The sequence below is a fragment of the Carassius gibelio genome, chromosome A19 (assembly GCF_023724105.1).
Source record: "Carassius gibelio isolate Cgi1373 ecotype wild population from Czech Republic chromosome A19, carGib1.2-hapl.c, whole genome shotgun sequence".
Lineage (NCBI taxonomy): Eukaryota > Metazoa > Chordata > Actinopteri > Cypriniformes > Cyprinidae > Carassius > Carassius gibelio.
Window position 1 is genome coordinate 27,871,768 of NC_068389.1, and position 27,950 is coordinate 27,899,717.

At 36.3% G+C, this 27,950-nt stretch overlaps 2 protein-coding genes across 4 annotated transcripts in view; both read right to left on the minus strand.

Annotated features, from left to right (window-relative positions):
• Positions 1–9,791: 9,791 nt before the first annotated feature.
• Positions 9,792–27,950, minus strand: part of LOC127935359 (uncharacterized) — a 103,676-nt gene continuing 85,517 nt past the window's right edge. The window contains exon 7 of the transcript XR_008148071.1: positions 9,792–10,006. The gene's annotated coding sequence lies outside the window, so the exon portion shown is untranslated. The remainder of the gene's footprint in view (positions 10,007–27,950) is intronic.
• LOC127935356 (uncharacterized) lies at positions 10,004–27,947 on the minus strand. 3 transcript variants are annotated; one of them, XM_052533154.1, is made up of 6 exons: positions 27,867–27,947; positions 27,481–27,533; positions 11,531–11,860; positions 11,143–11,391; positions 10,972–11,022; positions 10,004–10,849 (listed from the first exon to the last, which is right to left on the minus strand). In XM_052533154.1, exons 1-6 carry the CDS (start codon positions 27,875–27,877, stop codon positions 10,707–10,709), a joined length of 837 nt encoding a protein of 278 aa, XP_052389114.1. In that variant the 5' UTR covers positions 27,878–27,947; the 3' UTR covers positions 10,004–10,706. The 3 variants fall into 3 exon arrangements, with proteins under 3 accessions (XP_052389114.1, XP_052389115.1, XP_052389113.1); XM_052533155.1 differs by lacking the exon at positions 27,867–27,947 and adding an exon at positions 27,738–27,769 and having other exon boundaries at positions 10,972–11,023; positions 11,150–11,391; XM_052533153.1 differs by lacking the exon at positions 27,867–27,947 and adding an exon at positions 27,738–27,769.

Consider the following 27,950-nt stretch of genomic DNA (forward strand, 5'->3'; position numbering starts at 1 on the left):
CGTCAGCAAATACAAACATACAATTGTATAAGATACCTAATTAATAACAATTGCACTGTTCAGTCAGAGTTGACTTTAAAAGGTTTTTAAAAGTATTAATAGATGGAAGTGATACTAGATTTAAAGTGTTTTGGAGTTCATTCCAGGCATTTGGTGCATATGATGAGAAAGCTTTTTTACCAATGGCTGTTTTTGTTGATGGAGTAATTAATAGTATTTTCTTTGACGATCTTGTCCTGTAAACACTATTTTGGTAAATAAGCAAATTTGAAATATAGATAGGTAATTTACACATTAGTGCTCTAGCAATAAAAATCAATAAATGGATTTTCCTTCTGAGGGAGAGGGAGGACCATTGTACAGTTTCATACAGAGTGCAGTGGTGCGTCCTAGCTGCTGCACCTGTAATGAAACGTAAAGCTGAGTGGTATAGTACATCTAGTTTTTTTAATAAAAATGAAGTAGAGTGCATATAAATTAGGTCACCATAATCCAAAACTGATAAAAATGTGCTCTGCACCAACCTTTTCCTTGCTGAATAAGGAAAGCACTTCTTTAGTCTAAAATAAAAACCTAACTTGGGTCTGAGTTTTTTTAAAAGGCTCTCAATATGGACCCCAAAAGACAATTTATCATCCAACCAAATACCTAGGTATTTGTAGGAGGTCACTCTCTCTATTGGAGTACCACTTTGTGTTAAAATAGTGAAATCGATAAGAGAATGTGAACGTGTAAAAACCATTAATTTTGTCTTTTTAGCATTTAATACCAACTTTAATCCTACCAGAGATTTTTGTACCTGACTAAAGGCAGACTGTAAATTATGAATTGCTTCCTTCAATGACATAGCAGAGGTGTACAAAATAGTATCATCTGCATACAGATGAGCCTTAGCTTGATTCAAATTCAAACCTAAGTTATTTATATAAATGGAAAATAAAATAGGGCCCAAAACTGATCCTTGAGGGACACCCAATCTTACTTCTAGCAGGGATGAAGTACAATTATCTAATGCCACACACTGAGTTCTACCACTCAAGTAATTAGAAAACCAATTTAGCACATTGCTACTAAAACCTATGTTTTGCAATCTTTGCAGAAGAAGATGATGGTCAACAGTGTCGAATGCTTTAGATAAATCAATAAATAAAGCAGCACAAGACTTTTTGTCATCTAAAGCATTAACAATATCATTCATAACAGAGGTTACAGCCGTAATTGTACTGTGTCCTTGTCGGAAACCAGACTGAGTGGGACTTAAAATACAGTTGTCAGCTAAAAAATGTTTTAGTTGCTCATTTATTAGAGACTCAAACAATTTAGCCAAGACAGATAGTCTGGAGATTGGTCGATAATTGTCTAAGGCTGACGGGTCTCCACTTTTTAATAATGGGAGGACAAATGCAGATTTCCATGACTTGGGGATAGAACCACTGTATAGACTAAGATTAAAAATGGAGGAAATAGGATCAGCAATCAAGTTTGCAGCAATTTTGAGGAAATATGGCTCAATCTGATCTGGGCCAGCAGACTTTTTACAGTCCAAGCCTAACAGTGCCTCTCGTACTTCAAAGACAGATATAGGAGTAAAGTTAAAATTATTTGAACTTACACTAGACGAGTCTGTGATAGAGGTTACACTATCTGCGAAGTTGGCTTGAAGTGTCAACTGAGTAACCATTCCTGCATTAATAAAATGCTTGTTAAAAGTGTCTACTATATTTTGTTTACCCCTTACTTCACCATGGCTTGCTATTATAACTTCAGGGATAGTGGGGGGTGGCACGTCACCTGAAGAAGATCTAATTGCTTTCCAAAATTTTTTGGGGTCATTAAGGTTTTCATTTATTAAATTCAAATAATATTCACTTTTTGTACTTTTTATTAGTCTTGTGCATTTATTTCTTAATACCCTATAATTTAACCAACATTTATCATTATTATTTCTTTTTGCTTTGATCCATGCTTCATTACGTTCTCTAATAGCTGTTGCAATAGAGTCATTAAACCAAGGATTATCTCTGCCCCTCACTCTATATCTTCTAATAGGGGCATGTTTGTCAACTATAGCTAAAAAGGTCTTTTTAAAATAATTCCAGGCCAGCTCAACATCATCCATATCACAAACTAAGTTTAAATCACTCTGATAGATTTCATGAAGGAAAGCTTGTTCATTAAAACATTTGTAATTTCGTTTAAAAATAAACCTTGGCTTGGTTTTAGTCAATTTGCAATTTCTAACACAGACAACCATACAATGATCACTGACATCATTACAAAAAACTCCAGTAGACGAGTACTTATGTGGAGCATTAGTCAGAATGACGTCGATTAATGTAGATTTGTCCATTCGTTTTGGATGTAAGCGTGTAGGTGACTGTACTAATTGCGTCAAATGTAACGCATCACATATGTCTCTTAACGGTGATGAAGTCGATAGCCAGTCCCAGTTCAGGTCTCCTAGGACAATATACTCATTAGGCAGTTTATGCAAAAAGTCAGACAGCAGGGCAGTTGCTCCAGCTGCAGCCGAAGGTGGGCGGTAGCATCCTACCACAGTCAGAGAAGCGCCATTGGGGAGATTTAGTTTGATGGCACATAGTTCGAAGAATTTTGGCTTTGTTATTGATTCAATGGAACAACATTCCAACGACGCCTTAGCATATATGGCTACTCCCCCTCTTTTACCCACACGGTCCGTCCTAAAGAGATTATACCCTTCGATATGAATCATATTGCTTGTAATTGATGGTTTGAGCCACGTCTCTGACAAGACGATTATATCACTTTCTGTCAATTTAGCCCACAGACGAATAGCATCGATTTTATTAAACAAACTGCGCACATTAACATGAATAAAACGCAAGCCACTGCTATCTTTCAAATCGTTAGGGCTCAAAAGGTCAGTCATTTCTGGTCCTGGGTTGGGATGGATGTTACCTGATAGGAACAGGAGTAAAATAATCCAAAAACGTGCTGATCTTGTCGGGCGTGCATTGCTGATTCCATGATCACGCTTGCAGGAGATGGACTGGAACTGCCGTATTTCTGTCCAACTGAGAAGTTCGTACTTATGCAAGGTCTTAGTAGAAAAGTCATAAAAGTCCATTGAAGCCATGTGGATTGATGTAAAGCCACCGGTATCAGAAAACAGCATAGTTGCAGAATTTGGGAGAATAATCCGGGAAGATGCAAATGATCCAGATCCGGGAGCATCCACAGTCGGTGCGCTCAGCACATAAGCGAGCAGCAGGTAAATCGATAGCCTCATATTATCAATGCAGCCAGACCAGCTCGTTTTGTTGTTATCGGGTTATGTTATTATTTACTGTTTACCAAGTTGTTAGCACAGATCTGAGACCCAAAATGAAAAAAAAAAAAAAAAAAAAAAAAAAATTATTCCGAATCAGGTAACCCGTTAAGTTTATAAAAAACACAAATACAGACACAGATAAGCTACACAGACAAACGAGAAAACACTAGCGCCGCCATCTTGGAATGAAATGCAATCGCCTGCTGCCTTTGCAGCAAATGATACTAGTGTTAGATCAATAGCACTTTCTGTATTACTTGCATTATTATACCGTGTGCCCTTTCCATCATTAATACACACCAACTCCTTATCATCTATACATTTCTCTACTTCTAATCCATTTATATCTGTATTTTTACTTCCCCACAATGTACTGTGTGCATTAAAATCTCCACACACCATTATTTTTCCCTGCATTGATCCACAAACTAATTCCAACATATCAGTACCTAATTTATTGCAAGGGTTGTAAAAATTGACTATTTTTATACGGTCTTCCCCTGACCATACTTCAGTTACAACAGATTCATGTTCTTTTCCTTTACTAATAACATTATATCTTACCCCACTTTTAACAAAAGTTGCTACACCTCCACCTTTTCCTGTTTCTCTATCTCTCCTAATTGACGTATATCCATACAAAAAGTCCAATTGTGGTTTTAACCATGTTTCTTGCACACATATTACATGAGGTCTATCTGCTAAATCTGAGACATAACACTTGAAATTCCTGTCCATTTGCTATAAGGCTTCTGGAGTTCCATTGCAAAATAGTTAATATCATAAAGAGCCACCAACCCATGTCTGCGATTTTGTACTTCCTGCCACTATCATTTCTTCCACTGCCTCACAGCTAAGCCCTTTTATTCCTAGATATTTTTCTGCTGAATTAACTATTATTTTGATCTTTTCTGTCTTCCTGTCTGTCTGTGCCGAGCAGTTTATCACCTCAACCATAAACACAAATTCATTTTTGCCCATAACTAACAAATCCTCCTTTGCCTCAATTGTCTCACATTTCCCACAAGACCCACTTTTATTTTCTTTGAGATCTGGTTTATAGGCTTCTTTTTCCTTAGACACTTTCTTTACAGCTTCTGCGCAAGTTATTCCTTGCAGCGATCTCACTCACTGCTCCTCCATTGCCCTCTTGCTAGCTTCACATCCACGGTACGCTGAACTGTGCTCCACTCCACAGTTACAGCATTTCAGCTTTACTCCTTCTCCACATTCCCCATACTCATGCTCGCCTGAACACCTACCGCATCTTTGTTTACCTTTACACACTGCTGCTACATGACCGTATCTTTGGCACTTAAAACATCTCAGTGGGGGAGGGATGTATGGCCTGACCTCATAGCTCATGTAGCCTATATATATCTTACTTGGAAGTTTTGCTTCATCAAACTTAATCATTACAGACAGGCTATTGCACTTCTCCCCTTTTCTGGTTGTTCTAAGGCGTTTTATCTCCAGCACTTTTGCCCCTGTTACATTGTCTCTGATTTGGTCTTCTGCAACATTTATCGGTATTCCTGTGATAACCCTTTGAATCAACGCCTTGTTTCCAGTCAAGATGCACTTTATTCTCTTGCCATCTATTCTGTTCAGTTCTATGGCTTTCTCTTGTTGCGTTTTATTCCTACAAAAAATCAGCAGTGCTCCACTTCTTAATACTTTTGCATTTTTAACCTCGCCTAACAATTTGTTTATCGACTTTAACTGAATCTGATTCCACTCACCAAACGATGACCCCTCCTGAGATCGTTTCATGATCACTTTATATTTTTCCTCTTGTTGTTTATTTGCTATTGTCACACTTTGTTCACTATCTGTTTCATCTATATGAGATGCTGCTTTCTCCTTTTTTTTTCCATTTTCTTGACCGCATAACATTCCAAACATTTCTATCTCTCCCGCCTTCTTCTTCAAATCCCATCTCACTTCCTGTCCCCTCATTTCCTTCCGCCATCTCCTGCCCAGTCACAGTCTAGCTGTTGCCAACCGCCCACAACTCCTGGACCGACAAACACAGACTGAACAGACTAGGACCTTTATACAGGTGATGTCAGGGTTACTGAGGGAGAGGACCCAGATGCAGAGTGAACAAGGAACGTTTATTGACAAAAGACAAAGCACGATTGGAGGGAGTGGTTTGAACAGTCCAGACAGTAGGATTGGGTAGATGGGTAGACAGTGGAGCAGGCAGTTGGGGGGGGATGACCGCCGAGGGGGGCTCTGGGTGACAACCGAGTGCAGGACTTTAGAGGAGGCTGTGCAAGGGACCAGACCACAACACCAGGAACCAAGGGCACTTGACTATAGAGGTATAGCCACCCACGTCAGACCTCCAGGCAGGGAGACCCAGTAGCCAGGGAGAAGGCAGCGGGCAAGACAGGAACAAACAGAACTCACAAAACACTAGACAAGACTTAAGACAACATGAGAACAACAACTACAACTATTATAATAATAATAATAATAATAATAATAATAATAAAAATAATAATACAAGGGCAAAAATCAGACAAGGGTGCTATGACCTAGAAACCAGATTAACTAGGGAAATAACCAAAGTAAACTAAAAAGGTAAAGAAACAAATACAAAACAAAGTTCTAGAAATAACTGGAAGACTAACCAAGAAAATAACTCAAAAGGGGAAAATAAATACTTTAAAGAACAAGTCAAACTTAAGTCAAATTAAAAGTGAGATCCAAACAAAAAGAAACACTTAAACTAGACTAGAATAAACAGTGACAAGATAAACTTAACAATAAACTAACAAATACCAGACTTAAACTGACAAGGGAAAAACACTATTAGTTTAGAACAGCTAGCACGCTAAGCAGACACTAACTCACACACAAAACGAACCGGCAAACACAGGAGGGAAGTGATCACAATAAGAGCATACAGAGACATGAGAAACAGGTGACAACACTCTGACTAATGGGGACTAAACAAGAGGGCGTGACCAGGGAAAACAAGGAGGTGGGACAAGAGGAGCACGTGGTAGACACAAGAGACACAACCATGTGCTCAGGCACAAAATAAACAAAGACACATTGAACAAAGACAGTACAGACAAGACTGTCAGGGCAGGATCCTGACAGGTGATGATCAGGGACACACAGGTGGACAGGATGACAAATCAGACTAATTAAGGAACATGACCAGATAAAGGAACAGAAACTGGGCAAAATGAGACACAGACGGTCAAAGATCCTGACAGAATTGTAATATGCTTTTTTTTGTTTTTTTTTTTTTTTTTTTTTACTGAAGGAGGAAGTGATTGTTTTCTGAGAAAATGTGAGACAGGAAGCTGACGCTGCAGTTCGGTACAAGTCCCAGTCACTTTTATCTTTCAGCACATCAGTGATGAGAAGAGATTCTCAAAACTTTTAAAGCAAATGAAGTCTCTTAGTCTCTTAAATTAACTGTATGGTGTTTTTTTAGTTGAATACATAGTTAATAATTAATTAAATCATAACAATTTAAAATTAAAAAATAACAACACTCAAAATATGAAATATTTTATTTGTTTGCATGTAATGTGACCATTAACCAATGTCAGAGTACCGTGAACATGCAAACGTGTTCCTGAATTAACTTTTTACATCTAAATTTTCTGTGTAATTATAGACACCTGACTTATATTACAATAAAATATATAATTATTATACTTACTGGTTTTTAATGTGAATATCCACAAAACCACAAAAAACTTTCTGAATGTAAATTGCAGGCTATTTCAGAATAGAAAAATGTAAAAGATGAAAAAGAATTGGGGAGAATCAATAAATTATGAATACTTTATTGCTATTTTGTGAATTATATGTAATTATTTAATCAATACAAAAAAAATCACTAGCCTGATTATGAGTATTTTAAGATGTAAAAAGTACTTAATTTATATATATATATATGATTGTGTAATTAATAAGTAAACAACCCAGCATGGGTGTGTATGTGTATATATATTTAAATATTGTTGTTTGGCCCTCTATATTAAATATTGGAGTCATTCCAACTGCATTCTACTAGACTTCATCACGCAGTGCACTCTTAAGATGTGTCTTTGATTTGTTTTTTGTTTTTGTTTTGCAATGTAAATGAGATATTCAATATTGCCACTCAGATCACACATCATTGAAATGATATAGAATTATACTGACATAATTCTGTTGGTGCTGAAGACAAATTACATCAGTAACCTTTTAATTTACACAGATGTTAATAAAATACTGATCTGAGAGATCAGATACTTCAGAACTGACACAATACAGAGAATAAACCTTCTGTTTCAGTTTGATTTAAAGATTTAACAGTTGGATATTGAACATGAAAAAAACTCCAATAAGAAACATCATACTATAATCTGTATATTTTGTTTAATAAATGATTTCAGTGTAATTCTCAGACCCAGAATGACCAGTCAAACTCAAGCACCCAATGAACACAAAGTTTATTCAGTTATTTTTACTGTTACCCACCAGTCCTCTCATCTGAACTATTAACGTAAGTAATTGTAATTAAATTCAGCTCTAACTCTAATCAAACACACCTGAGCATGCTAATCAATGCTAATCAGTTTCTTCAGGAGCATTGGACAATCACAGATGAGTTTGACCAGGGTTAGAGCTAAACTCTGCAGCACTTTTGAGGAAAAATCGAAATCTTCATTATAATCACACATGATGCAACATGTTGACTCATTTCCTCAGCATCACTAGCAGATTTAGTTTTACCCAAACAGAAAGAAAACTATTGATATAATAACACAAAACCACAGGTTAACTTTAGACTGAAAAACACAACAACTTTAATGTTAAAAGTTCACAATGAATCATTTGTTCTGATGTAAACCACCGCACATTTAACCAGACAAAAGTGAAAGTACATGAAACTTCAAGTTTCTTCCAACCAGGAGAAATCATATCAGTTTATCAGTTGTTAGAGCTGAAATGGTCACATGACTGGAATCACAACACAGAAACATGTCATTCCTTCATTCTGCTTCTGTTTAAAACATGTAGAAGTTTAAACTGTATAATTAGACCAAAATGCAGAGACACTAAACCACAAAATCTTTCCACTTCCTCTCCAGAGCAAAATAAATCACTCAATAATAGTTTCTTTATCAGAGTTTCATCCTTCCTTTGATTTGTTACATCAGAATGAATGTTCCCTAACGTTTTTATTTGAAACATGTGCTCTATTAATTTATTCTCTTGGCCAACAAAACAGTGTGAGTCCAGATGTAGATATTCCAGGTTTGATGGACTTGCTTTTGTTTAATAGTTTTGACAGTCCTTTATTAAAAAAAAGTGCTTCACAAAGTGCATCTCTTCATGTTTAACACGTCATAACATTAGTTAAATGAGTAAATATAACTTTACACAGATCACAATTCTAATATATTAGTCTGATGTTAACATGTAATGCTTCAGTCTCCTGTTGAAACTTTCAGAAGTGTGATGATTGCATTTTTTTTTCTTTATAACTGCAGACACCAGAACACAATACCATGAGACTATAACCACATATATCTATAAATCAGAAACTTCACTTTCACAGTCAGAAGGACAAACAATGAGACAAGAAAGTCCATCAAACATTGTGTTTCTTCTGTTTGGCTCTGCTGAATATCATCTTTAGAGCTTTCAAATTTGAAGAAAAATTGTATTTGTTATTAATATGAACATATAACACATTAGAATAACAATATTTTTTAAAAGCTTATGAAATAATATAATAATATAAACAATAATATAACTAATCTTATAAAATAAGCATTATTATAGTTTTGATCTCTATGCTATTTGGCTTAAACAGAGTCAACTTCAATACTGGATTTCAGTTTTCTAATCCCCAAAATACATTTTGTTATATGAGGTAAACTAAATATATATTCTATTCTTTGTCAAAAATATATTTCATTGAGCTTCACTGTTTAACACATAGTTTTGGCATTTATTTAAGATATATGTTGATCATAAAGATTGTCTCTTTTTTTTTTTCCTTTTCTTTTTTTTTTTTGCCATATGGGATAAAACACAAGAGCACACAGCTGGATTTATATTTTAAACCATGAAAACGTGGTAAAAAGGTGTTAAAATAATGCAAGCCACAGCATGTTTAGTGAGATACAAGTAAAAATAAATCAAAAGTGTCACACACAGATGAGCTCACAGAAATGAGAATATGGAGATTCATGTATTATTGTCCTCTTCTGGTTATTAACAGAACATTAATGAACTCTTGTCTCTCTGACAGCTTCATGACGGTGTGAATCTGATCTCAGATCAGCTGTTAGAGCTGCACAGATCATGTTAATATTAATATCATTCACTTCAGTGTTCAGAGTTTAAAACACAATACAGATCCAATAATAAAGCACTGAGTAATAGTCTCTATATCAGATCAAGTGTTAAATCTATGTCAAAATATCTATTAAAAATCCTCATGATTGTCTTGTTTAGTTTTTAATACTGAATGTGGTTTATTAGTAAGACATTTGACAAAAGTACAGATGTAAATTTTCCAGGTTTCATACAACATACTGTAAACTCTATGAACAGCATCCTGAAGATGCTTTTGATTCATTATTAATGTTTATTGTATTACATAAAAGCACTTTACAAAAATGTACAAATATAAATCATGTCTCTTCTTGGTTCACATGTTGTAACCTGAATCGAAATAGTGTATGTGACATTACACAGAACACAGTTATACATCAGTGTCACATTAACACACACTCCTCTGGATTCACAGACGAGACTTAAGACTAGTCCTGGACTAAAGTGTAATTCTGAGCTGTTTCAGCTGAAAGAAACGTACACTGAACTGATCTTGAAATATATCAGTGCCTTTGTTTTGTCTCAAAAAGTACACCAGTAATGTTTTTTCTGAGGCATGTTTATAAAAATGACTTAAATGTCCTAATTGAACTATGACACAAAGAATAGTAACAGACAACAGAAGCAAGAGAAAACTCTGAAGATGTTTCAAATGGAAAGAAACTTTGTCCTCTTCCTCACATTGACACATATTTCAACAGATGTGTTCAAAACATACATAGAAATACATAGAAATGACAGAACAATCAGGAGATCAGTTACTCTGTTATACTGTGAGGATCATATTCTGCTGATCTCAGAGTCAACGATCAGTGCTAATCAACATGAAGATGATCATCTTTATCTCTGATGATCTCAGATAATACTAACTGCTTTCTACTAGACTTCATCTCTTAATAATGTCAGCTCACACATCATATATTTTTAACCACACATATCTCTCCAGCAGCTGTTATATGTGACAGAGTCGTCTTGGCACTGAAGACACATCACAAGTAACCAGTGGATCTCAGGTGTTCAGTGAAGATCATTATAGTTTCTCCAGTTCTTGTGTGTTCTCTGTATTCTCCTGAACCTGTGTGTGATCTCTGTGCTGACGTCTCCATATGAAGACAGAAATCACAATCACAGCCAGAATCAGCAAACACACGACAACTGGTACAATCCAGTTCTCTACAGATGGAAGAGAGGAAGATGGGAAGAGAGCATATATATATATATATATATAAACTCATTTTTTCATTATTAAACTTGCTTGATGATTTTGTAAAGCTCTCAATGTCTGTGTAACTTACTGTGTTGTCCAGTGTCATTTTTGTGTTTTTCCAGTAATTCTGTACCAGATGCTGAAAGACAAGTAACACAGTTTAACATCAATATTTCTGTTAATGTTCAGATCATTATGAATAAACCTCAGCTGTCCAAATGCTTTATAAATAATATTTCCTCATATCTGAGTTTCTCACCTGTGATTGTGACTGTGATCAAGATTTCTCCTTCAGTGTCCAGAACTCTGTATGTTCCTGCATCACTGTCCAGAAATGATTTAATGATCAGGTTTCCATCATTATCATCATTCATTCGGTCGCTCTGAACCCCGTGATCTCTCGTCCAAACCTCCTTCCACTCTCCACTAGAGTTTGTCTTCACTTTATCAGCATCAGACACCAGAACAGACATCTTTAGCTCCTCGCCTGTTTTCACAGAAATCTCATCTGAGGAGAAACAGAAAGATATTAATCATTATTATAATGCTGTCAATCAATCAAGACCATAAACACAGATTTATGATTGGTGACCAGATGTAATCATTTAAAGAAGCAGATGCTGATGTTTGATCGGTTTAGTCTTCACCATGAATATGAAGTTGGTACGTCCACTTCTTTTGTTCCCTCGGCACTGTCCGATCATTATTTGGCTCCAGCTCTGTCTGATCATTATCGTAATAGATATCCAAAGTGTATTTCCCAGCATCACTGAAGATCAGATTCTTGATGACGACGTCACAGTTTCCTTCTTTAAACACTCTTCCACTACATTCTTCAGTCTCACACACAGATATGAATCTTGATATGTTGTCTGACAGCTTGAATAAATCAATCTGAACAATATTATCGTCCTCATGTTCACATCTGAGTCTGATGTTTCCTCCCTTTTCTCCTGACACAGATATAGAGGAGGTTTCTGTAAATAAAGTGAATATTACATCATTATAAAGTATCAATACTGAAAAATAAATGTGTTTCTGTCTATTCTCTGTAATTAATGTTATTATAAAATATTTTAATAGAGTTAAGTCAGCTGTATTCTCTTCTGCTGCAGATATTTCATGTCAGTGGAAGTGGATTCATCAGCTGTGAACTGATGGAGGAGTTTCTCTAATATTTAAGATCAGAAATGAATGTAAATATTAAGGATGTTCATTGCTCATCAGAGACATGATCTATTTTGTCTTTGTGCTCTTCATCTAGACTCTCAACCTCAAGTTACTTCATCTTCTCTACATGAAATAAAATCATTAAATGCTGAATCTCAAGCACTAATGACTAATGAGATCTGCTTCATGAATGAACAGAAAACAGCAGCTTCATCAGAATCTAAATGAGCTCCCAGAGCTTTACCTTACAAACACCTGAGATTCAACTCTTCCTGCTTTTAACAAAAACAACAGCAATCGTTTATAATAATGAACACAGAACTAAAGAAGAGACTTCATTACAGCAAAGATATTCATAAAAAAATTTGTACAAATTAATTTATGATAAAAATAATATAAAGCTTTATCAGATGTAAGAGAGCAGTTGTAATGAATTCCTGAACAATGTTTATTAATAAATGAACAGCAGATAAATCAGTGAAATCTCCACATTAATCCACAAATGTTAACAAAAGTCTTGGTTGAGAGACACAACAGAGAAATAATTGACTAGAATAACTCTATCTGACACTGAACACCAAGAATAAATAGAGTTTCTGAACATAAATGACACTGACCGCTGTGAAAAACCAGACAAACCAGCAGCAGAAGAAGATTGAAGCATCTGAACCTGATGAGAATAAGAGACAGATACAGACACACATCACAAACACATTAATACAGACAGAAAACACTGATCTGAGAGAGAAAACACTACACAGCTCACACAATACACAGACTACTAACATTAGCAGTATTTAAGTATTTAACACGTGGATCTTGAAAATGAAAAAAATAATCAAAAAGAATCATCAATCTATAATTTGAATATTTGGTGTTATAAATATTATAAGTATATATATATATATATATATATATATATATATATATATATATATATATATATATATATATGTGTGTGTGTGTGTGTGTGTGTGTGTGTGTGTGTGTGTGTGTATGTGTGTGTGTGTGTGTGTGTGTGTGTGTGTGTGTGTGTTTCTTAATCATTGAGTCAAAATGATGGACACAAACAGACACAGAGTAACCAAGCAATCCTCACATCGAGCAGAAATCATTTGATTGCATTGAATACCCAGCTAGAATTTTTTTGTTCTAAAAATGTTCTAAGAACATTCTAATAGATTGTTGTAAAATGTTTTTAGTGGGTAGTTTTATTTTTGTTCCCAGACCGTTCTCTCAAAAGATAGGATAACATTCTCTAAAAACATTCTAAATTTTTTTATCAATAACATTATTAGAACATTATCCCCTAACATTCTAATTAAGATTTAAGCTTAATTTAGATGGTGATGTTGATGTCTGTTTAAAAGTAAGTTTGGTTTGATGTCTCTATAATGGTGGTAAGTGTTGGCATTAGTTGTACAATTTGATACTTGACTTGTCAGTGTTGTTCTTTAAGTGCTGTTATCTTTATTATGGCAAAAACAGCAAGAGAACATGTGGTTTGATGGTGTTGGTTGCTTGCTAATAATTAATACATCATCACATATGTGGTCTGGATACCCCGACAAAACATGACATAAATTTGTAGGATCTTATGCACTGCATCTGCTATAGTCACTAATATTAAATTAATATCATAGATTCAACTCCAGATAAAACCAGTTGACCAGATTACTACATGAAGAAAGTTCTAATATCAGCAAGTAATCAACATCACCTGATGACATCTTTCTCTCACTGTTTGCTATAACAAATATAGTTAGAGCAGTTAAATGAACAGTAACACTGAAAAGACTAATACTGCGTGAGAGTACTGATCACCATAATGGTGAACTATTATTTTCAATAAACCATCAACACCTCTGTTAATCTCAATAATAACTTCTTTTGTTTTACATTTATGGCAGAAATAAATCTTGTTTATAATAAGTGAAGTTGGTAATACTGTTTTTGAACATCAATCAGAGGTTGGGTTTTCACTTTCAACCCACATCTGACTTCTGAGCAATGTCAGTCCAGATCTAGTGTGATGGGAAGCTTTAGAATGTTAGAGGATAAAGTTGTAACAATGTTATCAATAGACATTTTCAGAATGTTTTTAGAGAATGCTATCCTAACTTTTAGCAGAACATTCTGGGAACTACAACAAAACTAGCCGCTGAAAACATTCCTAGAACATTAAACATTTCTAGGTGGGTAATCAATGTAGAACATTTTAATAATTACATTGATGACCACATAATAAAACCCATCATCATAATCTTTGTTCATCAGAATAATGTTAAACATGTTCGCTCATTTTCTTTGCATCAATAGCATCATTAACAACCCGTTTCCACAAATAAGCACAACCATTGTTATAATAACACAAAGACATACAGACTTTATATTTAAAATGATTTAAAAAAAACTTACATTGTTACAAGTTCTGCATGGGTTTTTCAGTCTGGCTGACACAGATTAAATTTCGTACACCACGGCACGTTTGGTGAGATATGATGGACAAAACCGAAAGCATCAGGGATTTTTCAGAGGAATTTATTTGGCTCCTCCCACTAAAGGAGAGTTTGACTGGTCTTTTTGCTCATTTGCTCGTTATTTTGTCAAAGCAGATTGAGATCTCAGAAGATGTGAGATCATATCTTACACAGAAATTTGGTTAAAAACAGAGTCCGGATAAAGTCAGCTGAAGAAGTTCTCTGATGATTTCAGTCTGATCTCAACAGTCTGAGCAGCAGATGTAAACTAATTTAACAAATACACATTTTATCATAATATATTCAATAAAGCATTATTTTTCTGAACTTGGAAAAGAAAATAGTAAAACTATTTAATTCATACATAAATACAAATCCACACCAAGAAAAAAAATTCTTACAAAAATAGTTTTATATATACTCTTTCACGGCAGATTTACACACACAAAAAATGCAAATCCATTAACTGTTTATCTACTGAACTGAATTTTTCTGCAGCTTCATGCTACAGGCCCATGTTCACTTATTTGTTCACTCCTTCCTGATATCTTCTCAGCTGTCGTAGACTATTTAGGGATTAGTGAATGAATGAACGAGTGAGCGATTTGTGAGTGAGTTTGTTGTGAGTGAATCCGCTCACTGCAGCGCTGTTACAGAATCCTATTCACTGATATATAATAGAGAACATTTATAGATCAGAGGTGATTCTGTTGTATGTGTCTCGTCGAATGAAGACACTGTTCTGTTCTTTAGACAGAGACGGAGAGACGAACCCGAGCTGCTCCGCCATCACATAACTTCATTCAACTGACTTCAGTAACAAAGCATACACACGTGACTCTGGATGTCATTATATCAGATGACCACTAGATGTCCTCATAAACTCATATATGCATAACATATACAATATTTTACAGACACAGTGTCAACATTTATCTTTATCATGAATAACTTTTTAAATAATTGTTTAATAATAAATTTTTCTGCATTACTAAAGTGTATTCCTCAGATTGAGAATCGTCCACATTCAGTTAAACCCAAAGTCCCAAAACACAAGCAAGAGCTTCTATTTTTATTTATTTATTTAAGTTTATTTGGATAGGGACAGATACAATAACATAGAGAGCATATTTAGTCTTCTTAGAAGTTATTTTTCCTTCACCGATCCGAGTAATCATGGTAGAACAACTAAACATTTATATTAATAATCTCACTGTAAAAATTATAATCACAATCATAATCGTATCCACAGTAATGTTCATACAGCAGAGACAGACAATCCTTCACTAGGTTTAGTTTTACACAAACAAACAAAACACTGTTATAACAACACAAAACACAAAAGTTGGATCTATATTCAAAAACGAAAACTTGCATGATAAATGTTCTGCATGTGTTAAAGCATAGAAATCAAAACTGTATCACAGATGAGACTGATGTAGATATAGTGCAGCATGAGCATGTGTTTCACCAAACCCTCTGACAAGGACATCCAAGCGGAGCATCTGACAGTGTTCAGACTCCTGGACAAACCTCCAGAGGAATCTGATTGATTATTTATTTTATTGGTTATTTAATTGGTTTACATCTTTACTGTGTCTTATTCTTTTAGCTCAATATTTCTGTATTACATTTCTAGGATCTACGCTCAGATTATGAACACTGAAGACCATTAGCAGGAATTGTGACTAAAGTTATGGTAAATATGTGTGTATTATAACTGCACTGATATTTAAACGATAAATTCAGACTTTTAATAGATTTGGTACAGTTTTCCATAAGAATGAGTCTGAGTTAAAACTCTTAACTGATTATGTTTGACTTTAAGTGATGATATCTCAGATCATTATTGAGTTCTGTGCAAACTTCATATAGCCAAAATTGTCAATTCTTCTTCTTGTTACAAGTATCGAAGAACCATCACTTCTACCACAAAAGACTGCTTTGTAAGTTATCTTCCTGATGTATCCGAATTCCTTAGCATATCCAAAACCTCAGAACAACTTGATGATGTAACAGAAACTATGGACTCTCTCTTTTCTAGCAATTTAAATACAGTTGCTCCTTTACGCTTAAGGAAGGTTAATGAAAACAGTTTGACACCATGGTATAATGAGCATACTCGCACCCTAAAGAGAGCAGACCGAAAAATGGAGCGCAGCTGGAGGAAAACAAAACTAGAGGTATTTCGTATTGCTTGGCGGGAAAGTAACCTATCCTACAGAAAAGCATTAAAAACTGCTAGATCTGATTACTTTTCTTCTCTTTTAGAAGAAAACAAACATAACCCCAGTGACAGCCCTAAAGGGGACCAGAAACCGTTGGGTTACCCATGTTCTTCAGATCTTTTTTTGTGTGTTTAGCAGAAGAAAGAAACTCCTGCAAGTTTTGAACAACTTGTGGGTCACATAATTTTCATTTTGAGGTGAACTACCCCTTAATGAATGTGTCTGGACATATTCTGAAGCATGAAGCAAACAGTATATGAGTGTTTTGGATTCAATGTAGTGTTAAGTAAATCATAGTGTGCAGTGTTTTGAAGCACAGAAGACTGTTTGATAGTAATTTTAAATGATATGAGTTAACCAAAGGTTCCGTAGTGTATAGCACGCTTAAAGAGATAGTTCAGCCAATAATGAAAATCATGACATCATTTATTTACCCTCATCTACAGCGATATCGTTGACTTGATTGCAAATGATTGCACAGACACCATTTAAACTGAACAGAGATGGCATCACTGAATTCAATGATGAACTGCCTTCAACTATCATTTTGCATTATTGACACACTGTTTTCCAAATGAATGTTGTTCAGTTGCTTTGAGGCAATCTTTTCTGTTTAAAGCGCTATATAAATAAAGGTGACTTGACTTGACTCAAGTTGTTCTAAGCCTGTAGGAGTTTCTTTGATCTGTAGAACACAAAAGATCTTTTAAATATTGTAGTTAACCAAACTGTTTCTGGTCCCCACTGTGAGACTTCTGGTCCCCATTGAAAAAAAACTCCTGCAGGTTTGGAACAACTTGTGGGTCAGTAAAAGATGACATAATTTTCATTTTTGGTTGAACTATCCCTTTAATGAATGTGTCTGGACCACTGATCTATATATGACTGGATCGCTCACTGCCAGTAGACAGTGAAGCTGCCGGAAGTGTTCGGTCCGCCACCTTATTAACCCCTACCGACAGAGAGCACCATTCAGTCACATGCAAACCGCTGTCCTAAAATAACTTGATTGCAAGCAGATCAGTCAAATGGAATTAGTTTTAATGTTATGTGTATGTAAATTTATGTTTATTTCAGGTGTTATCTGCAGTGTTTACGGTCTTTTGGGGCAGGATAAGCGATATATTTAAACTGTTTAGGTGCTGCACGCTGATGACACAGATAACTGATCCAACACAAAATATAGCTTATTTCTTCATGAACATTATTATTCAGGATTTAATAAAGACTAATAAACGTATTAGTATCAGAAATGGATTTGAATACAATGAATAATACATTCATGTTGTTAATATTGCTCTATAATGAAATGAAAAGCTTAACTTGCAATCTTGCAAATAAAGCTTTATGTCTTTAAAGGTCCCGTTTTACGCGCTTTTTTGAAGCTTTGATTGTGTTTACAATGTGCAATATAACATGTGTTCATGTTTCGCGTGTAAAAAAACACAGTATTTTTCGCACAGTTCACCTATCTGTATACCGCTGTTTTCACTGTCACAAAAACGGGCTGATGACTTCCTTGTTCAATAAAGCCTCTCCTTCAGAAATACGTGACGAGTTCTGATTGGGCCAGCGGTACCTGTGTTGTGATTTGACAGCAGCTGAGAGCAGGCTGCCCTCCTGGTGACGTGATTGGGCTAGAACGCACGTACTGGAGATGTACTTATAATCACAGGAGCGTTTTTACTGACGAGATGCGCATGAAAACCGCATTTGTTTTTTTGCACAGCCCTAACATCTAGTTAACAAAGCTAAACAGCGTTGCCCTTTGTGTAATAAGTTACAGAAACTGTTAAACGCACCAACTTAAATAATAAAATACACTTACCAGTTGTGGTCCATAAACAACGCCTTCTCCAGACAAAGAGGGAACTGCTCCATCTTTCAAGAATAATCTTTGTGCGAATCCAGCATTAAACTGATTGAGATTGAGGAAGCTGTCCTCAGCAAAATGTGCTGAACAAAGTTTTACATGTGGATTATAATTTTCGGGAACCGAGTTAAACATAAATTGTAACCATTAATCTCCAAGTACAGTGTCCGTGGGAAGCCCAAACAAAGATGATTGGACTCAGAGATGAAAAAAACAGCGTTTCAACGACATGGCGACAAAAACAAACAGCTCTTCCTTCTTCTCCCTAGGAGCGCAACAAGGCCACGCCCCCTGTTTGTGTATTCATGTGGGCGGAGCTTAGTCAAAAAACTGTTTTAGTGATGTCATTACTGCAGGAACTAGAGGGCTGTAGTCCAAACGGGTCGTTCGATGTAGGCGAATTCTGTTAAATAAAATATCTCGCTTGGCATTGACCTTTGAGCTTTAGAACTTTACAGATATTATTTATATTCTAACAACAACATTACACACTAACTAAAGTCTAAAACATGGGATCACGAAGAAGGGGACCTTTAAATCTGTACTGTATATAATTAGTTAAGAATAAATTATGATGTGTACATTTTAACTGTCCTGATTGGGCAACATCTATTTCAGACTCTCCAAGATCGCAAAAATATGTTTATTACCATTTCCATGTAAACTGTTGTATGCTAAATAAATAGTTAAAGGGTTAGCTCAGCCAAAAATCAAAATTATGTCATTAATAACCCTCATGTCGTTCCAAACCACTGAGACCTCAGTTCATCTTCTGAACACTATTGAATTGCATGTGCTCTTTATTATATCCAACGAAGAAGAATGAACAAAGAAGAAGAAGAATAACAGAACTGTAGTGACACAACTACATGGCAATACAACAGTGACACCTATTGGCAAATTACTATATTACAACACTCCCACTTAATTTTACAATAGGACTAAGCCATTTCTTAGTAAATTATATTAACAAAAAAAACATCTTATGCCATGTTATACCGGTTTACATCGTAACATATTTAACATATTTAACACTAAACACATTCTAGCCCTTTTAAGATCAGACTAAACAGAATTAAATGAAACAAAGTCCAATCTCACTCCTAAGATACTCAAACTTCTGCCTCACCAATGGCTTGGTCAAGATGTCAGCCTTCATGTCATCTGTGGGACAATATTGCAGTTGTATTTGTCCATTTTGCACACATTCACGAATGTAATGGTAGCGAATGTCAATGTGCTTGGTTCTTGAATGATCAACTGGATTCTTTGCGATTGCAATGGCTCCTTGGTTGTCCTCCAGGATGACCACAGGAGTAACATCCATTCCAAGATCACTCAGTAGTCGTCTAAGCCAGGTACATTCCTGAGCTGCTTGGCTAAGTGCAACATACTCAGCCTCCGCTGTTGAAAGAGCAACAGTTGACTGTTTCTTGCTGAGCCAACTCACCGCTCCTCCACCCAGTAAGAACACATTTCCGGTTGTAGAGCGACGATCGTCCTGGTCTCCTGCCCAGTCAGCATCTGAGAAACCGACCAAAGTTCCAGACTCTGACCGCTCATACTTGAGAGCGAGATTCAGTGTACCCTTCAAGTACCGTAGAACTCTCTTCACTGCAGTCAGATGTGAAACATTTGGATTTGCATTGAACTTTGACACAACGCTCACAGCTTGTGCTATGTCAGGCCATGTGGCCATCGCAGCATACAGTAGACTACCAACCATAGACTGGTAAGTACTTGGGTTCACAGGCTTGCTGACACCATCGTCCCTTTTTAGCTTTACATTTGCATCAGCTGGAGTTGCAACAGGGTTTGCATCATGCATACCATACTTCTGAAGAACGGCTTCAATGTAATGCTTCTGATGAAGAAACACACAGTTTTTGTCTTTGTCTTGGATGACAGAGATTCCCAAGATATAGGACAGTTCTCTCATGTCCTTCATCTTGTAGCGCTTCTTAAGAGCGAGTTTCAGCTCTTCCATGCTTTCCATCGACTCTGTGATCAGAATTAGATCATCAACATACACAGCTAATATCTCCAGCTCCTGTCGAGATCTCACGAACACACATGGGTCTGATGTACTCTGTTTGAATCCAATGTTCTTCATGAACTCTGTGAAAGTTTTGCTCCAGCAGCGAGGGGACTGCTTCAGTCCATATATTGACTTCTTCAGCTTGCACACCAAACTTTCCTCTCCTGGTCTGATGTATCCCTCTGGTTGCTCCATATAGATTTCCTCATCCAGGTGTCCATTTAGAAATGCGGTTACCACATCCATCTGATGCACATGCATGTTATTCTGGACGGCAAAGGACAGCAACGTACGAATTGAGCTAAAACGTACCACGGGTGAAAAAGTTTCATCGTAGTCAGCCCCATACTTCTGTGAGTAACCCTTAGCCACAAGTCTGCACTTGTATCTCTCCACTCGTCCATCACTATGATGCTTGACTTTAAACACCCATCTCGATCCTATGGTTTTCCGATCCTTTGGTAGTTTCACTAAATCCCATGTCTTATTTTCCAGCAGTGATTCATATTCCAAGTCAGCCGCCTCCTGCCATTCCTTTGCATTTGGACTCATCATTGCCTCTTTCAGTGTGCTTGGTTCTGCAACACAACAAACAGTAGCATAATGATCAACAGTCACCAGGTCGGCAAACTCATCATAGCCATATCTCTTAGGTGGTTTTCTGATTCTGCCACCTTCTCTAGCAGTTTCATCGACAGTAGCATCGACTGGTGTTCTCTCGTCAGTTTTCATGATAACTTCATTCTCCGAACAAGAAATATCCACTTCTTGTTTCAAGTCAAAATCTGACTCGTTGAAGATCACATCCCGACGAATTAGAATCCTTCTTTTTTCTTCGTCGAACAAGCGATAGCCCTTGGCATTGTTGGCATATCCCACGAAACGAAGCTTCACAGCCTTTTTGTCCAGTTTTCTTCTTTCAATGTCTGGGACATGTGCATAAGCTACGCAACCAAACACTTTCATGTGACTCACATTTGGCTGTTTGTCGCACCATTTCTGGTAGAGCGTCACTTGTTTCAGAACAGATGTGGGGAGTCTGTTCTGTATGTAAGCTGCGGTTGCTACAGCCTCTGCCCAGTAAGACTTTGTTAATTTAGCGTGAGAGAGCATGGTTCTCGCTGCTTCAATTAATGTCCTATTTTTTCTTTCTGCAACACCATTTTGCTGAGGTGTGTGAGGTACAGTTGTCTCATGGTGGATACCTTGAGCCTTCAAGTATTCTTGAAATTCTTTGGATGTGTATTCCCCACCATTATCCGTTCTGAGTCTTGCTATTTTCTGTCCGCACTCATTGGATATTATTTTCACAAATTCCTTGAATTTGCAAAGAACTTCACTCTTCTGTTTCATAAAGTACACCTTGCAACATCTAGAATAGTCATCAATAAAAGTCACAAAGTACTTTGATCCACCTATAGATTCAGTCTGCATGGGGCCACAGACGTCACTATGAACCAACTGTATTTTACGTTTGGAACGGATTTCTCCCACTGGCTTATGTGGCTTTCTAGACAGCTTGCCTTCCACACATGCTTCACAGAATGGAACTTCTTTCTCTGCAGGATAGTCCACTCCATTCACCAGTTTTTTAAGTTCCTTCAACTTAGTGTTGTGACCCAGTCGCTGGTGCCACAAGCTGGTTGCTACTAATGCACTTGATGCACAGTGACAGGGGGACGAACTTCCCTCAACATCCAGCTGATACAATCCATCAGATCTTTGTGTTCCCATTCCTCTGAGATTTCCATTTTTATCACGGATGTAACAGCGAGACTTCTTGAACTGCACCGTATTTCCTTTTTTACAGCAGCTCCCACTGAGAAGAGATTCCCGGATAACTTGGGAACATACAGCACATCAAACATTGTGACATTTTTTACATCACTGATTTTTAATGCCATTCTCAGTTTAACATTACCAAGTCCTAGAGCGTCAACCACTCTGCCATCACCAAGTTTCACAGACTGTGTTTTTGGAAATTTCTGGTAGTCTTGAAGAATTTCTTTATGACACGTCATGTGCTTTGAAGCTCCAGAGTCGATCAACCACTCTACCTGTTGTGTCATCTTATCCTGATTTGCCACACTGGCGACGAAGGCACTCTCAGACGAGTCTTCATCATGTTCACATGTTACATTTTTGGCTTTGTGAGTTTTAGTCTGTTTTTTCTTACTTGGACAGTCACGCTTGATATGTCCTTCTTTCCCACACTTGTAACATCTCCACGAGCCGGATCTGTCAGCTCTCACTGCCTTGGAGTTAGCCTGCATATCACTACGAACTTGTGTTGACATTGCTGATGCGCCTCCAGACGTAGCACCACTGGACATAGCACCGCCATAGTTACCATCAGCAGACACTCGTTTTTGTTCTTCGTTTATTAATGCTTGCTGAACAAACTGCAGTGTTAAATTGTCCAACTTAGTTTCCAGTGCAGTAACAATTGTAGCATAGCTTGCTGGCAAGCTACCCAGCAATGTTACAATCTGGTCCTCCTCTTCAATCACCGCACCTATTGCCCCTAGCTGGTCAGTTAGCTCCTTCATTCGTTTCAAATGTTCAGTTATGTTTTCTCCTTCCTTCATTTCACATCTCAAGTATTTTTTCTTCAGAAACAGCTTGTTTGCAAGAGTGTCTCTCTCAAAATGTCCTTTTAGCGTGTCCCACGCTTCCTTAGGGGTCTTACAGCTTGTTATCAGGTACAACTGAGACGTACTCACATTCAGCACCAACACAGAAAATGCTTTTTCTTTCCGTTCTTCAAATTCTGCTCTTGCCTGTGCATTTGCTCCTTCTGCCACGTTGTCAGTCTCCATCACCATGCCCCATAGTCCTTTAGCTTTCATCAAATGTTCCATTTGAAATTTCCACGTTGCCCAGTTCTCTGGCCCACTCAGCTTTTCAATAAACAGTTTATCCTCCATTTTGAGTTCCACAACACTGTCTATTTCACACACACAAAAAAAAAATTGTGTAAAACTACCTCTTTTTTGCTTTAGAAGATCTGGGCCCATAATCTATTGAAGTTGCATGTGCTCTTTATTATATCCAACGAAGAAGAATGAACAAAGAAGAAGAAGAATAACAGAACTGTAGTGACACAACTACATGGCAATACAACAGTGACACCTATTGGCAAATTACTATATTACAACAAACACAGTTTAAGATATTTTAGATTTAGTCCGAGAGCTCTCAGTCCCTCCATTGAAGCTGTGTGTACGGTCTACTGTCCAGGTCCAGAAAGGTAAGAAAAACATCATCAAAGTAGTCCATGTGACATCAGAGGGTCCGTTAGAATATTTTGAAGCAATACATTTTGGTCCAAAAATAGCAAAAACTACGACTTTATTCAGCATTGTCTTCTCTTCTGTGTCTGTTGTGAGAGAGATCAAAACAAAGCAGTTTGTGAAATCCGGTTCGTGAATGAATCATTCGATGTAACCGGATCTTTTTGAACCAGTTCACCAAATCAAACTGAACCATTTTAAAAGGTTCGTGTCTCCCATACGCATAAATCCACAAATGACTTAAGATGTTCACTTTTTTTATGTGGCTGACACTCCCTCTGAATTCAAACAAACCAATATCCCGGAGTAATTCATTTACTCAAACAGTACACTGACTGAACTGATGTGAAGAGAGAACTGAAGATGAACACCGAGCCGAGCCAGATAACGAACGAAACACTGACTCGATGGTAAAATGTATATTAGCATCTTCTGCTTCAGGATTTATGTATCACATGACACAGTGGTGTGTGAAATGATGGCGGTGTTGATAAAGCACATCTCATACCTCCCTATAGAAGAACTTTACCACGATAGGTTCACTGTGGGAAACAGCACTTCTCACTGTATTCACTTACTCTTTATATGGCTTTTGCTGGCTCTGACACGTGCTTGGTTTTTTCCTGAGTCTTTTTCTAGCCAAAAACAAAACTTGTCACAAAATGAATCTTTAGGTTAGGCCTGACTATTTCAGGGGGCTTGTCTGTTAACGTTTGTTGTGTGCGCACTTAAAACTATTTGTCATTCCTCTTATACCACTGACCTCTTTACTTTATATTTTTCAAAGTGTCAAGATTGTATATTCATTTGTTTTTCTTCTGTATGTATTGGTCCACTATCAATGCTTCGTTGATGCGGCAGTAATTTCTGAATTTGCAGTATTTTGAAAGCTCATTTTGGATCTCTCCAATTCATTGGCAGCTGCTTCTTGTTTATCAGCTCCATTTGTCAACACCATCATGCACACTTAACTCGAAAGTTTGTGCACCCCTTGCAGAATCTGTGAAAATATGAGTAATTTTCAAAAAATAAGAGAGATCATACGAAATTAATGTTATTTTTTATTTAGTACTGTCCTGTGTAAGATATTGTACATAAAATATATTAACATTTATTCCACAAGACAAAAAAATGCTGAAATTATTAAAATAACCCCCTCAAAAGTTTGGGAACCCTTGGTTCTTAATACTGTGTTCTGTTTCCTGATGATCCTCGGCTGTCTTTCTGTTTTGTGATGGTTGTGCATGAGTCCCTTGTTTGTTCTGAACAGTTAAACTGAGCAGCGTTCTTCAGAAACATCTTTAAGCTCCTGCAGATTCTTCAGTTTTCCAGCATCTTTACATATTTGAACCCTTTCAGCAGTGACTTTATGATTTTGAGATACATCTTATCACACTGAGGACATTTGAGGGACTCAAACACAACTATTTAAAAAGATTCAAAAATTCACTGATGCTCCAGAAGGAAACAAGATGCATTAAGAGCTGGGGGGTGAAAACTTTTGAACACAATGAAGATGGCCAAATTTGTCTTATTTTGTTTAAATATAATTTTTTTCCATTTAGTTCTGCCCTTCGTAAGCAACAGAAGATACTTGTATGTTTCCCGGTACACAAATTAAGTACAATTTACCTTGCTCTTCATATTCCTAAAGTTTTCACCCCCAGCTCTTAATGCATCTTGTTTCCTTCTGAGAGAGGTAGCCGTCAGCTTCATCTTACATTAATTAGTTTTTGGATTGAGGTTTTTATAGCCTAAACTTTAGAGGATTTGATTTGAAGAGAAACTAATAACTGCTTTTATAATGTTTTTAAACATTTTGCTTTATACTACAGGCATTTTAGCCTTCATTATTTAGGAAAAGTAATAGGGCTTATAAAATGCAATGTTAGCCGCGACTTATGTTTTGTTTTGTTTTTTACTCTCAAAACGCAATCTTATAGAAGTGTTTTTTTTTTTTTTTTACAATGCAGTAAACATTTTTTAAATATCTTAAAAAAAACTTTTAAAGTGTTGATAGATTTTTTATTTATTTTTTGAGTAGGCCTAGCTTACATTTGGACAAAATCTAGTGCAAGCTGTAAACTGTAAGCGTTAGATCTCTATTTTTATCCTTTTTTTTGAATAAGGAAAAAGCTATACTTTATTATTATTATTATTAAATTATTAATATTAGGCAAATTATAGGCAAATAATATTGTTTTTTCAAAATAACGTTATTAACCGGTATTTCTTCCTCCCAAACCGGTTTCGGAACGGTAATAATACACAGAACAGAAACGTTAAAATATCGATTCTGCTCGGAGTGAACCAATATAATTTGTTTTTGTTTTTTTCGAGCACGGTTTCAAATGGAAAGAAACTTTGTGTGTCCTCTTCCTCACATTGACACATATTTCAACAGATGTGTTCAAAACATACATAGAAATACATAGAAATGACAGAACAATCAGGAGATCAGTTACTCTGTTATACTGTGAGGATCATATTCATATTCTGCTGATCTCAGAGTCAACGATCAGTGATAATCAACATGAAGCTGATCATTATTATCTCTGATGATCTCAGATTATACTAACTGCTTTCTACTAGACTTCATCTCTTAATAATGTCAGCTCACACATCATATATTTTTAACCACACATATCTCTCCAGCAGCTGTTATATGTGACAGAGTCGTCTCGGCACTGAAGACACATCACAAGTAACCAGTGGATCTCAGGTGTTCAGTGAAGATCATTATAGTTCCTCCAGTTCCTGTGTGTTCTCTGTATTCTCCTCTGCTGAATATATTTCATGGCAGTGGAAGTGAATTCATCAGCTGTGAACTGATGGAGGAGTTTCTCTAATATTTAAGATCAGAAATGAATGTAAATATTAAGGATGTTCATTGCTCATCAGAGACATGATCTATTTTGTCTTTGTGCTCTTCATCTAGACTCTCAACCTCAGTTACTTCATCGTCTCTACATGAAATAAAATCATTAAATGCTGAATCTCAAGCACTAATGACTGATGAGATCTGCTTCATGAATGAACAGAAAACAGCAGCTTCATCAGAATCTAAATGAGCTTCCAGAGCTTTACCTTACAAACACCTGAGATTCAACTCTGTCCTGCTTTTAACAACAAGGACAGCAATCGTTTATAATAATGAACACAGAACTAAAGAAGTGACTTCATTACAGCAAAGATATTCATAAAAAAAAATTAAAAAATATAAATGAGGGAAATAAGTGTGAGCAATATTAGCAGAGACTCATTTTAACATTTCAAATGTTGATGAAATTAATATAAAGCTGTATCAGATGTAAGAGTGCAGTTGTAATGAATTCCTGAACAATGTTTATTAATAAATGAACAGCAGATAAATCAGTGAAATCTCCACATTAATCCACAAATGTTCACAAAAGTCTTAGTTGAGAGACACAACAGAGAAATAATTGACTAGAATAACTCTATCTGACACTGAACACCAAGAATAAATAGAGTTTCTGAACATAAATGACACTGACCGCTGTGATAAACCTGACAAAACAGCAGCAGAAGAAGATTGAAGCATCTGAACCTGATGAGAATAAGAGACAGATACAGACACACATCACAAACACATTAATACAGACAGAAAACACTGATCTGAGATCAAACACTACACAACTCACACAATACACAGACTACTAACATTATCAGTGTGTGTGTGTTTCTTAATCATCTGAGATCTGAGTCAACATGATGGACACAAACGGACACAGAGTAACCAAACAATCCTCACATCAACGTAGAGATCATTAGAAATCGTAGACAGGTTAGCAGTCAACCCTTTTTCACAAATAAACACAACGATTGGTAGAATAACACAACGACATTCAAGATTTATATTTAAAAGGATTTAAAAACGTACATTTTAAACATTCAGCAGGAGTTTTACATTCTGGATGTTTAAATTTAGTAAACCACTGGGCGTTTACCGGGACACATGAGTAAT

Excerpts from the sequence above, each read along its gene's own strand:
- LOC127935356 (XM_052533153.1), bottom strand. Across the intron at positions 11,392-11,530 it reads GTACCAACTTCATATTCATG|ATGAGATTTCTGTGAAAACA; the intron begins GTGAAGACTAAA and ends GTTTCTCCTCAG. Across the intron at positions 10,850-10,971 it reads AAATGACACTGGACAACACA|AGAACTGGATTGTACCAGTT; the intron begins GTAAGTTACACA and ends TTCCATCTGTAG.